This window comes from Lampetra planeri, chromosome 53 (genome assembly GCF_965212315.1).
Source record: "Lampetra planeri chromosome 53, kcLamPlan1.2.h2, whole genome shotgun sequence".
Lineage (NCBI taxonomy): Eukaryota > Metazoa > Chordata > Hyperoartia > Petromyzontiformes > Petromyzontidae > Lampetra > Lampetra planeri.
The window spans coordinates 7,429,719-7,443,445 of record NC_136159.1 but is presented as its reverse complement, the minus strand read 5'-3'; the positions used below and the strand labels follow the sequence as shown (position 1 = coordinate 7,443,445).

At 54.5% G+C, this 13,727-nt stretch overlaps 1 protein-coding gene across 5 annotated transcripts in view; it reads right to left on the bottom strand.

Annotated features, from left to right (window-relative positions):
• Positions 1-1,913: 1,913 nt before the first annotated feature.
• LOC144734938 (S phase cyclin A-associated protein in the endoplasmic reticulum-like) overlaps positions 1,914-13,727 on the bottom strand; it is a 229,050-nt gene continuing 217,236 nt past the window's right edge. For all 5 annotated transcript variants that reach the window (XM_078617403.1, XM_078617404.1, XM_078617405.1 and 2 more), the window contains exons 30-32: positions 6,823-7,014; positions 6,527-6,569; positions 1,914-6,110 (exon numbers count right to left, since the gene is read on the bottom strand). In XM_078617403.1, the coding sequence (XP_078473529.1) occupies positions 5,950-6,110; positions 6,527-6,569; positions 6,823-7,014 (396 nt within the window). In that variant the 3' untranslated portion in view covers positions 1,914-5,949. The remainder of the gene's footprint in view (positions 6,111-6,526; positions 6,570-6,822; positions 7,015-13,727) is intronic.

Below are 13,727 nucleotides of genomic sequence, written 5' to 3'. Positions count from 1 at the left end.
CCCCCGCGCCGTCTAGACAGCGCTCGCTGCCAGCGGCGGCTCCTTATCAACATTCGGCATCGCTCAGTCACGTGAGACGAGGAGAGAGAGAGAGGTGGGGTGGGGGGTAGAGGAAGGAGAGGTGGTGGGATAGGGAGGAGGATGGAGGATAGAGTGATGGGGAGGGGGGCAATGAAAAGTAGGAAGGAAAGGTGATGGAGAGAGGTTGGAGGGGGTGATGGGGAGTGATGGGGTAGGGTGACAGGACGGAAGGTGATGTGAGAGGGAGGAGGGATGGATTGCTGGGGAGATGGAGGCGGGAGCAAGGAGAGTTGCTGGCAGTGATGGGGTGACAGGAAGGAGAGGGTGATGGTGGTGATGGGGAGAGAGTGATGGGGGTGATGGGGGTGATGTAAAGTGTGATGTTAGGGATGTGCAATGATGATGGTGGCTTGGGTGCAGTGACTGCCAATGGAGTGGAGGCTGATAGAGGCGAGTAGATTAAAAGGGAATTGACGAGTGGTGTTGATGTGAGCTTAGAGGTGCAGAACGGGCAATTGGTGGGATTATCAAAACTCAACAATGGGCACTTCGGTTCATTTGCGCGAATTAATGTGGCGAACACAAATTCAAAAGCGAACTTTGTAGGCGGACGACTCAAAACGCGACCGCTGAGCGTGTACAGGGGCTGTGGATGAAGCTCGCTTGAGGCCGGGGCGAGCGGCGATGATGATGATGATTGTCGCTCTTTGCACGGGAGGACCCCTCCTCTCCCCTCCACCCACCCCCACCCCCCGAGGGAAACTTGGTAAATAACGTGGCGTAGGTAAAAAATGAAATTAAAATTAATAAAAATAAAATAATAAAATCGTGATTTTTTTTTTCATTTTTTACCTACGTGACTTTACCGAAAGAACTAAGAGTATGAATCCTTGCAGTCACGAAAACTTCACATCTAGAAATAACGTGGCCTTAGAACGGCAGGGATGAGTTACGTTTGACTCGCACGAGACTGGCCGATGAGTCCCAGGCACGGGCAAATAATAAGAAGCAGTGCACGAGGCTCGCGTGGTTTAAACTCTAAACTGCTGCTGCTGATCTTCTTGGTTCTTTCGGTAAAGTCACGTAGAAGGGAAGTAATAAAATAATAAAAATAAAACATAATAAAACAATTCTCACGACGTTTCGGCCACAACGCAAGCAGCCGTCCTCAGGTGAAGACCAGGTCCGTCGGGGAGACAGCGTTATTCAGACCTGGACGGCTGCTTGAGTTGTGGCCGAAACGTCGTGAGAATTATTTTATTATGTTTTATTTTTATTATTTTATTATTTCCCTTCTACGTGACTTTACCGAAAGAACCAAGAAGATGAATCCCTGCAGTCACGAAAGCTTTAAATCAAAATTTGCTGCTGCTGGGTTTACCGAGGGAGGTGGGGCGTGGGAAAAGGCCGAGGAGGCATGGCTGAACAAGGCGCATGCGAGGGGGAAACGCGAGTTTCGACACGGAGATCTGGAAACGGAAGGGATATTCCTAGGTTTTTTCGGTAAAGTCACGTAGGTAAAAAAATTTAAATTAATAAAAGTAAAATAAAATAATAAAAATCACGTTTCGGAGGCAACACAAGCTTCCGTCTTCAGGTGGAACCGTCGCACCACGCTTGCTGTATCAAGTAAATGCTCATTTACTTGATTATTTAAATTTTATTTTACTTTTATTAATTTTTTACCTACGTGACTTTACCGAAAAAAACTAAGAATGTGAATCCTTGCAGTCACGAAAGCTTCAAATTTATAATAAACGGAAGGGAGTTCAGTTGGTCGTTCTTTTGAAACAGAAATGAGTAAAAACATCGCGACCGATGCACAACTCGTCTTGAGACTCAACCGAAAAGCACTGCACCCGAAAGAAAAAAAAACAAACCCACACACCGGCTTCGATATAACGAACACTGCAGCCATTGTTTTATTTTACATTGAAACATCTCTCAAGCTATTCATACACGTGTACAAACAACAACAACAACAGCACATCTGTTCAGAAGCCTCTGGAGATTGTTTCAGTCGCTCAAATCTGTTAAATTAGCTTTATTATATTAATATAAGGTGATGAACAAAAAAATGTACAAGTGCCTCCTAGCACGTGTCTCCTGCGTTTGGAGCACGTGGAAGGAATCCATCCTCGCGGCAAACGCGTGCAACTGCAGGGCCTGTAGACTCCAAAGCTACACGACTCTCCGTGTTAGACTATGGGTCTCCGTGTTAGTCTATGGGTGTCCGTGTTAGTCTATGGGTTTCCGTGTTAGTCTATGGGTTTCCGTGTTAGTCTATGGGTGTCCGTGTTAGTCTATGGGTGTCCGTGTTAGTCTATGGGTCTCCGTGTTAGTCTATGGGTGTCCGTGTTAGTCTATGGGTCTCCGTGTTAGTCTATGGGTGTCCGTGTTAGTCTATGGGTGTCCGTGTAAGTCTATGGGTGTCCGTGTTAGTCTGTGGGTGTCCGTGTTAGTCTATGGGTTTCCGTGTTAGTCTATGGGTGTCCGTGTTAGTCTATGGGTTTCCGTGTTAGTCTATGGGTTTCCGTGTTAGTCTATGGGTGTCCGTGTTAGTCTATGGGTGTCCATGTCAGTCTATGGGTCTCCGTGTCAGTCTATGGGTTTCCGTGTTAGTCTATGGGTGTCCGTGTTAGTCTATGGGTGTCCGTGTTAGTCTATGGGTTTCCGTGTTAGTCTATGGGTTTCCGTGTTAGTCTATGGGTGTCCGTGTTAGTCTATGGGTGTCCGTGTTAGTCTATGGGTCTCCGTGTTAGTCTATGGGTGTCCGTGTTAGTCTATGGGTCTCCGTGTTAGTCTATGGGTGTCCGTGTTAGTCTATGGGTCTCCGTGTTAGTCTATGGGTGTCCGTGTTAGTCTATGGGTGTCCGTGTTAGTCTGTGGGTCTCCGTGTCAGTCTATGGGTGTCCGTGTTAGTCTATGGGTTTCCGTGTTAGTCTATGGGTGTCCGTGTTAGTCTATGGGTTTCTGTGTTAGTCTATGGGTGTCCGTGTTAGTCTATGGGTCTCCGTGTTAGTCTATGGGTGTCCGTGTTAGTCTATGGGTGTCCGTGTTAGTCTATGGGTTTCCGTGTTAGTCTATGGGTTTCCGTGTTAGTCTATGGGTTTCTGTGTTAGTCTATGGGTCTCCGTGTTAGTCTATGGGTTTCTGTGTTAGTCTATGGGTTTCTGTGTTAGTCTATGGGTATCCGTGTAAGTCTATGGGTCTCCGTGTTAGTCTGTGGGTGTCCGTGTTAGTCTATGGGTCTCCGTGTTAGTCTATGGGTGTCCGTGTTAGTCTTTGGGTGTCCGTGTTAGTCTATGGGTTTCTGTGTCTGTCTATTGATCTCTACGTCAGTCCATGGCTCTCGATGTTTGCCTATGGGTTCATGTTGGTGGCCTGCGTAGTAGCGTGGTTAGAATGGGCCCTGGTCCAAGGAATGGAATTGGGCAGTCCACCCCCTCCGAGGGGGTGTCTTTCACCCCCTCACTCCCTCACCCCCCTCCGTCACGTACGCCTCAGTGCAGCTGCACCGCCTGCACACTCGACAGCGATCCCTCCCATGGCGGACGGAGCGATCTGTCAGAGCCATGCCAAAATCCGTGCAGCCCCGCTCATTATCACCACAGTAATGACAAAAAAATGAATCCCTTTAATTGGAAGCCACGGATCGTGTTCAAATGATGGACAACACGCACGGACCGAGAAGCAAGGCGTCTAAACTTTCGGCAGCGCCACGAATGAATGAATGTTTTAACGACGAGAAGTCGAGATGGAGGGGAAGAGTTTGGTCAAAGGAGTCCCCCGGCGGTATCCAGAAGCGGCGCGTCACTGCGCTGCCGACAACGAAAGAGACGGCGTCCGCAAGAGAGCTCGGGGCCGCTGGGATGGAGTCGGGCTCGGAGTCTTAGCTCGACGCTGAACGTGGTGCGGGCACGCTGGGTAGGAGGGGGGCACGCTGGGTAGGAGGGGGGCACGCTGGGTAGGAAGGGGGCGCCGCCGCCGCCGCCGCTGCTACCGTCCGTGTCCGCGCGTCACAAAACGCGGCTCCATTCGGGGGTTATTTCTTTTACTTACCGCAAACGCTCGACAAGACGACGACCCCCCCTTCGCCCCCCTTTAATTGTTCGTTAAAGTGCAATTAACTCTGATAAATATGCTAAGGTATTGTTATGCTACTGGCTTGCTGTAACCACGAATGCTCGCGCCGAGCAAAATACGCAGAGGGCCCCCCCCCCCCCCCACAGCATGCGACTCGCTAACGGCACAGGCCGCCTCCACCACGCGGCCGTCACGTCGCTGCAGGGAAGTTACTGGGAGCAGGAACAGCGTGTGTACGTGTGTACACGTGTATACGGGTGTACGCGTGTGTACGCGTGTACACGTGTGTACACGCGTATACGGGTGTACACGCGCGGGTGTACACGCGCACGTGTACACGCGTGTGTAGACGCGCACGTGTATACGTGTCTGTACACGTGAAGGTATGCCCCGTCAGCGAGGCACCGGTAAGTCCCCGCAGGGCGCGTGCGAGGCTGTGATGTCGTCGCCGGCACCGCACGCACCGAACCGCCGTCTCCCCGACTGCTCCGAGGTTCACCGCACTGGCCGCTCTCTTTTTGCTTTATTATGCCGAGTCCGCGTAGACGCAGCTGGGGTCAAGTTCGGACTTCAAATGCAAACCGCCGTGCGGTGCAAACACGGGCGGGAATCGAACTCGGGAGCGCGGGTTCGTGACGCGGCGCGCAGTCGCAACACACCGCCGTGTTGACCTTACGCAAATACAAAGATTCCCAGTGTAGTCTCCACGGTCCATTGGGGCAAGAGCTGGTAGCCAGCACCTATGAAGGCCTGCACGGCGCACGCGGGGAGCGGGCTGGCCACCTTTGTCTCCCCACCTTTGTCTCCCCCCCGAGTGGTGCTGTTCACTGCACGGCCTCATCAGGTACTAATTTAATGCTGAGCCGACCCAGGGGAGGCCCAGACGCGGCTCGGATATTCGCCGATGTTGGCCCCCGAGCAGGAATATAACGAGTTTTCCCACGCTCACACACGGGGGACAGAGACCCGACCCAGGCTACGGAGCGGTGCGCCGGCGCCGGCCGTCGTGTTCCCAAGTGAGCGGCGGCTTTATTGGACGCTGCCTCTGTAAAATGCCCTGCCCGGCATTCTAGCCTAGGGTTGCCACCACCAAATGAACAATAACACCGGCACGTACAGTCGGAAACAACAAGAAGAATTGGTCGCAAAATGCCGGAAGAGGTGGGAACTACTTGTGAGCGCGTCATCTCCACCGCGGTCGAACTATTATTATCGGTATCGTGACACAACTGACAACAAAAAAACCGTGGACTTTCAATGTTTCCGGAAGGACGGGACAGATTTCCCGGGACAGAGGCTGCTTTAACAACATGGGAAAAACGATCTTGGGAAAACCAGGACAGGTGGCCAACCCTAGAGGTGAACTTCTGCAAAGGTGAGTGAGTGTGTAGGCGAGTGGAATTGGCGGGTATGCAGGTGAGTGGGTAGGCGAGCGTGTGGGTGTGCAGGCGAGTGAGGGTACAGGTGCCCTGGTTGAGCCTTACAGAAATGCGTTGTGTACTGCAGCGGTGTTGTCTTCTTACGCAACTGACAAATACACAAACTGGACATTTGGCGTCCGGGGAAGACTTAAGAGATTTCCCAGGACAGCGCCCAAACAAGAGGACGATCCTGGGAAACACCAGGACAGGTGACAACCCTAGGCACGGTTGGGGCGGTGGCACAGCATACAAACGGGGGGTGGTGTGGCCAGCCCCACGTCTACTTGCCCGGCCGTCTTTGTCTCCCCAGGGACAACGTTTGCGCACCGCACCAGATACTAATTTAAGGCCGACAACACTCTTGCGTTCCACCGAGGCCAGATCCGAGACTCCACCGTCGCCGGTGGGACCGGCGGTGAACTCAGCGCTCGCAGTGCGGCGGTGCGCCGACACCGCCGCCACCGCTTGCCGGGTCGCCGCTCGCCGCGTCGCCCGCCCCATCGCTGAAGAAGCGCAGCGCGCCCTCCCACTGCTCCTGCGGGAAGCGGCTGTAGACGTCCAGGTCGTCCTCGCCGCCAGTGTCTGCGAGCGAGAGGGCGAGCAGCTTGCTGAGTGGGTGGATGAGCGGGTGGGTGGGCAGGCGAGTTGGTTGAGTGGGTGAATGCGTGGGTGAGCGATGGAGTGGGTTGGTGAGTAGATGGGTGAATAAGTGGGTCAGTGAGTAGATTAGTGGGTGGATGCGTGGGTGGGTGGGTGAGTGAGTGGGTGGGTGGGTGAGTAAATGAGCTGATGATGTGTAGGTAAATAGCTGATTAAGGGAGTGCATGAACGAGTAGGGTGGGTGAGTTGGTGGGTTAGCAGTGAAAGGGTGGGTGAGGGGGTGAATCATTGACTTGTTGAGTGGGCAAAGAAGTGTCTCGGTGGGTGGGTAAGTGATGCCAGGGTGAAAACAGCTGGGAACTCAAGGCTTAAATGAGCTGCTGGTGAGGGTCCCTTACCTGGGTACTTGCGTGTGGTAGAAGACGCAGCCTGGATCGTCTCCTGCACAAAGACACACGCACGCACGTTTTTGCATAACACGTCTGTGTAAATCCCCCATAAATAGCCTTCAACAGACTGGGTAAGCGCTGCTAGCGAGCACCTATGAAGGCTGGCACAGCACACGAGGGAGGGGTGAGGGGGTTGGAAGAAGGGAGAGCCACACGGGGCAGTCCCCTCTTCCACCGCTACTGTGAGATATCCCCCCCGCCCCTCCTCGCCCTCGTCGCCACGAAACGGATCCACGGCGTCGCACCTGAATGAAGGCTGTGAGCAGCGTGCAGCTGAGCTCGGTCTGCAGGGTGCTGCGGTTGACGGGGCTGCGGTGGCACGCGGACAGCAGCGTGGGGAAGAGCACCCGGCGCAGGCGAGCCTCGCTGAAGTACTGGAATGGCAGCAGGCACAGCTGCTGCAGCACCGTCGGCTGGCGGCCCGACTGCACGATCGTCTGCGCGGCAGCGGGGAAGGCGGGCAGAGAGAGAGCGGGATAAATCTTGATAAATATTTAATTTAAAAGGGGGGGGGGTTACATAAAGCAAAGCTTTTAAAAAACAAAAAAAAACTAAATGATGAACGAAGCAAAGTGCCGACTACACCGAGCATCTTCTTGTTTCCTCTGATTGTAAAAAAAAAAGAGAGAGAGAGCGGGAGAGAGAAATGGAAATGTTAATCGGAAGTTACAAACTCAACATTTAAAAAAATCTTGTACGATAAGATCCTAATCTAACGGTGCGTGTGATGGCACGATGTGCAGGATGCCAACGCCGAGGTCTGCTGCTCGCCACGACGAAAGTTCTCCAGGGGAGGGAGAGTTCGTGTAGTGCTGCTGCTGCTGTTGAAGGAGCGGAGACCAAAGTTGTTTAACGTGTGGCCCATATTCTGATGTTGCATGGCCACAATCGCACTCCTCTGCTTTGTCTTGAATGTATCTCTACGTGTGTCGATGTATCTCGATATGTCTCTGTGTATCTCTGTGTGTCTGGATGGGTTTACGATATCGTTCATAGTTTGGGTTGTGTGGCCACAATGCATGAATGAGATACGCGTGTCGGGCAGCTGTTGATGTTCACGATAACTCGGAACGTAGGTTTCCGTAGCCAATACCACCGTCCATGTTTGCTTTTGGGTTGGGGCTACGCGCCGGTAGTTTTTGTGCCCAAATTCTCGTCATTAATTCCGCGGCCCGACAAGGCTGTTACGTTTGCACAGACATCATCATCTCCGTCGTCATTACTCTTCACACGTGCCCACGCGCTCGATCCGTTCCCACCGATGAAGCTCCTTGCCACGACGTAGGGCGGCGTTCCGCTCTCGCGCCAGCTCCGAGCCCCGTGGGCGAGCGACATCCTCGGCAAATTGAATCGATCATCGGAATACCTTGCTTTGCACAATGCCGTTCACACCACGACCACTCTACCCCCCCCATCCCTTTCCGAACTTTGTTTTGATTCATTACGAATGTCACCTTCCTCCACCTGCGGCGGCTGGGCGACCTGGCGGTCCCCACGGAGCCAGAGATGACGATACGCATCTTCGGCGTGCGTGTGCGGATCGTTGTCAAAAGGGAAGTCCCCCCCCCCACCCCCTGCGCACCCCACCCCCCTCTCCCCCCACCCCCGCGTCTCCGCGTCTCCACGTAGAGAATGTGGGTGTAATAGATGCCTTTGAGGTGTTTGTGCAACAGCAAGCCATTGTGTTCCGGTCACTTGCTAAATGCCACTGGCTATGATGATGTTTCGTGATGATGATGATGATCATGGTGACTGACAGTGATGATGACGATTTATGATGATGATATTGATCACGACGATCGTTGTCATTATGCTGCTGACGATACTGTTGGTGACGATGACGGCGAATCTGCTGCTGGTAATAATCGTGATCTTGCTGCTGCTGCTGCTGCTGATGATGGCGAGTGACGGAGACGACGACGATTATAGATGACCGTTGCGATACAGGCAGAGAGGGACACGCAGGGACACACGGGGAGGATGCGGCGAGCCAGAGAGACACAAGGCGCGGTGTGAGAAAGACACGCAAGGACAGAAGACACGGACGCTGAGAGAGGAAATGCCCCAAGAAAACCTGTTCATCTCTTCTGAACGAAGGACTCGCAACTATTTTTGGCAAGTAATGAGAGGGGCGGACTGAGGCCATCAAAGACCATCGTGCCCGCGGTGTCACCTTACGGCCTCTCCTCTCTTTCGGTTTTTGTTTGCGAGCGTACTTTACCGTCTCTCCTCCGCGCCCACAACAACGTGGGGAGGTCAGAGGCTCTCTCTCCCTCTCTGACAGCGTTGGCGTCTTCACGTCTCAACTCGAATCCGACGTTCTTGTAAAAAAAAAAAATGTACTCTCCGATTCGTTTTGTTCCTCTTTGGCTCTTATTCAGCCCACCCGCTTCTTTCGTTTGTTAAGATGCGATAATTTGCATTCACGGAGCCTTGAGACTTTTAGTGAAAGGCACCGCACGCGTGCAAATTATAATAATTATAATTTGCACGCGTGCGTGAGTGTGTGTGGGGAGTGGTAGTGCAGTGGTTAGCACACTGCGCTCCGAACACGGCGACCCGAGTTCCGATTCACAATCACAGCCAAGATCGATGACCAATATCTGAACTGGTCCTGGGCCTCTCCCAGGGTCATCTCAACCTAAAATGAGCACCTGGTGCGGAATGTAAATGTCAGCACTAGGGAGATGATTTTGTACCAAAAGGATGTGTATTTGTACAGAACCACGCAGGCCGGTTTGAACCGTTGCTTTGAAACGACTGGACGCTCCGTAGTTTAACTCGAGCGGAGTGAAGAATCTGCTGCCCCCTTCCCAAGGTAACCCTCCACGTCTGTATATTTAAGTCTAAGCAGTCGTTAACTTTAACAGCTCAACGGGCCCCACTGTGCTCGAGGAATGCTCTTGCCTATAGTAACGCCCAGGCAACCCAAGGGTGTTTGTTTAACAGCGGTCGCTCCCTGCTGATGAGACTTGGACAGGTCGAAACCAGCGCAGTGTTCTTCTGCTCGCGCCGCGCGCTGTTTGGCGCGACGTCCGACGTTTCGCGCCAAGGGCAGGGAGCTTCTCGAGGCTCTGTTTCACGAGAAAATAATCGAATCTTCCCCACACCGCCCCCCGCCCCCGGCGGAGATGAGTAACGCGACTGCGGCGACTGCTACGACGCGCGGCACAACCAGAGAACACGGAGACCAAGGGAGTAGTCCAGAGATTACCGCTCAAATCACTGCTGCCGCAACACACTTTGTGCGCAGAAGACACACATGCTGACAGACATCATTTTTACAGCTGAACATTTCTTTGTACTTGTTATTATTATTTTTACGGGGCTTGGCTGCGGGGTAATTTTCGATCGTGACATTTGAGACGCGGCGCGCCGGCCCGCTGCGAAAACAAACAGCGCTGGAACACGAGGCGGATGGCGGTAGTACCGCAGGGAAGGCCTGACGTGGGCCCGACCCGGTACCGAGCGACCCGCAAGGAGAGGCCTGACGTGGGCCCAACCCGGTACCGAGCGGCCCGCAAGGAGAGGCCTCACGTGGGCCCAACCCGGTACCGAGCGACCCGCAAGGAGAGGCCTGACGTGGGCCCCAACCTGGGGCATGATGTGAGCGAGGTCGCGGCGAGTTGAAACAAGATACATAAAAACGAATTAAAGCCCCGTACGATGAAAGTCGTAAATTTAAACACGGGCGCACGTACGCTGGGCAAGGCACATTAGCTCGCTCGCTCGCTTGCTCGCGGCGCCGGCAACAGCGAGCGGTGGGAGGAGAGTGGGCGGTTCCGGAGTTGCTGATCCGCGAGCGGGTCAGATAATTATCGCACGGCGTGAGAGCGCGCAGTGTAAATCAACGTAAATCATGCGCAGCAGCCGGGGCCGAGAGCGATCGCTGGCACCGGCCGTCCAGCGCTCAGGAGAGAGAGTGGAGGGAGAGGAGGGAACGCAGGGAGACTAAATGGGTGCCTGAGCACTCGAGGGCATGGCCTTCCCGAGGCTACGCAAACGGAGAATACGCCTGCCCCCCGTTTTTGTTGTTAAGCTTTTCAACCAAGGTTGAACGCCGGCAATGCATTTTTCTACGTCCGTCCTGTAACACGGGTCATGATAATTCTCGTGATGATGATCCAAACTAGAAAACGATCCTAGCGTTATTAAAAATTTGTTCAATAATAAGCAAAAAAAACCCTTTCCGGCCTAGGCAATGAATGTACGCGTCGCGTGCCCTCGATGCGACGACGATGTCACCCCGCCTCGTCACCTCGCAATGCGGCTCGCAGTGGGTCGCTATCATCCCGGACTGACGCTTGCGAGGACGAGCAATGAATGGGTCGGAGAGCGTCGCAGCAGGGGGGGGGGTTCCAAGCGTATGCGCGCACGGTTTCTCCTAACTTGTTTTCTTTTGGCGGATTGATGCCCCCCCCCCCCCGCCGTCTGGGAAGCGGTGACCTCGCGATGCGGCGGTGGGTTTTGTGAAATCGCTGCCGCTCGCGGAGCAGGAACAGTTGAGGGCTCTACGCAGCCACTCAAGATGACGGGACATGAATCGGCGTCGTCTATGAATAGGAACACATGCTTGGTGCAGTGAGGGGGGAATGCCGGCGGGATGCGGGCATGCCGTCATATACCGGGGCCATTCCCAACCACTCGCCCGGCCCATGGAAAATACACGGCAGCATGCGGTCATCGCGACTGGCGGATGTTGTGCGCAGTTATCGCGGTGCCCCGGCAGAGACCATAAATCCGCGACAAACGAACCCCGGTTTAATCACACGGGTGGCCGAAACGTGGAGTTGAACTCTGGACGCCCCGGGCCGTGCAGGCACCTCACTCCGTGGCTTTTGTTACCGAGCCGATGGTCGCGGCCGCGCGTTTGAACTAAGTGCTCGTTCCACCACTGCCGCCGCCGCCACCGCCGCACCGCATCGGTGATTTGTAAGCGGGGCCTCCTGACCTCGCGAGCAACCCGGGCACCTCCGCACCCCGTCCGGTCCGGCCAGGAGCCATCATTCACCTCCTTCACCCCCGCCACCCCCACGTCAACGCCACTTAGCGAATGGGTTTGGGGCTACGCGACGCGTGGAGGCCCGGGCGAGGAGCGCGGCCGCCCCGTCCCGCGGTGACCGCGCGCCGGGGGCGCCCGTCGCACGTGCCCAGACTCGCGACGACGATTTGGCCGCCTCGGATAGGGAATGAAAAAAAAATGAACGCCCTGGCGCGTGAACCTCCACCGTCAGGTCGATGGCGTGGCTACAACGTCGTCGTCGTTGTTGCCGTCGTCACAGTCGGCAAGTGATCCGACCAAGATCAGAGCGCGACGGTGACATCGGAGAGAGAAAACGCGGCCAGCCGTAAAGAGGCAACCGCCCTGCACGTGCAGGAAGGCGCAGCCCGTGACGAGTTAGTCCTCTTAACCTGAGATGAGCGAATACTCTAACCGAGATTAGTTAATACGCTAACTGAGATGAGTTAGTACACGAACCGAGATAAGTTAATACACATATGTTGATAAAATATTTACTGAGTTCACTGATTGGCTGACTTAATAATATTCGAGGGGGGCGGGAGTGGGTGCGGCTGGGAATTGCATGCCCCTAACTTGAATAGAGAGTTTTGACTCCGTGTTCGACTGTGTGAGTCGACCAGGCCGAGCGAACGACGCCGTCAAATCCACGTGCTAAGTTGTCGTCGACCGGACTGAGACTTCCACAGAAGTAAAAAACACGCTGAATGATCGAAGCCTGCTTCAGAGATCGGGATTTGCAAGCAAGGGTAAGAAGGGACGGTAAACCCACGGTCAAGAATGAGGACGGAAAGTAACAGCCGAGGAATGCAACGCGTCCGGGCGGACGTCCAGCTGTAAGAGGAGAGATGGAGCCATGAAATCAGCGACAGCGTGGACGTTGTAAGGGGATCGTTTAAGTCGCAGGATCGTGAGGGATTGGCAACGGCTTGTGGGATGCCTTGATCTAGCAGTGGATTGATCATGGCTGATGATGACGATAAGAGTTTTGTTCTTTAACTTCCACAAATGCTATTTTCATAACTCCCCCGGCCCACCCCCAACCAAAAAGTCCCCCGTGTTGGGGCAAGTGCTGTTCGCGAGCACCTAATGAGACTGGCACGGCACCCTAGGGGGTGGGTGAGCAACACAACGCCCGGCCGCCTTTGTCTCCCCAGTGCTGATATTTACACACCAAGTGTGTAACCCAAGGAAGGCCCAAAACCGGTTTAAATATTCGCGTCACCGTTATTGGCCGTGAGAGTAGCAATTCGAACTCGGGTCGCTGGCTTCGTAGTGCAGTAGCCTAACCACTGCGCCACCGCTCCTCCACTGCCCCCCCCCCCCCCCCATTACAGACCTCTCCTCTCCCCGCCCCGCAGTGGAGGTCTCGCTCGGCCAGGCCCTCCCAACAAGAAAAACAGGCGCCGCTTGTGAAACTGTCCCCGCGCGGCACGCACACAGTGTCAGCGTGCACCTTGTGCGAGGACACTCGGAGGGATAAATAAAGTCAATAAATACGAGGTGCTTCCCGGCGCTATGAACGTCGCCGCTGGACAGGGACCTTCAAAGGTGGAGAGGGGGATTTGCTTTGTTAGGATTCTCAGGATGTTTTACGGATTCGGTGCCACACACGCGCGGGATACGTGTGCACACGCGCTGGAAAAAAAATTTGCTCGCGGTCAATTTGAAAGGAGCCGCGCGCAAAATAGGGGGTCGCCCGCCCCCCCATCACCCACCCCCCCACGTGGCTTGACGCGCAAGCGAAAAAATGAGAAACACTTGGTCGCGCGAGCGTTTTCCGACGTTCAGAGTGCGCGCACCGACGGCCGGCGGTGATCGACCCGGCTTCTGCTGACCGACGCCGATCCTCACCGGGGTCCGGTAGGGAGAGCCAAGCTGAGGCCTACGCAGCGGAGGAGCACAGTGCAAGTTCGACTGACGTCCCACGACAATCTGCACGGCGGAGGGAGAATCTCGCGCATGTTTCAACCGGATTCCAGCGTGGCTGGAGGGCCTCGAGGAGTTAGGCGCATTCTTACCGACGAGGGATATAAAATCTGAACGCTGCGACTTCTAACGATGGTCCCGAAGGACTACGGCAGATGAAAAGTAGTACCACGGTTGGGTTTATGCCCGTCGCATGGAAAA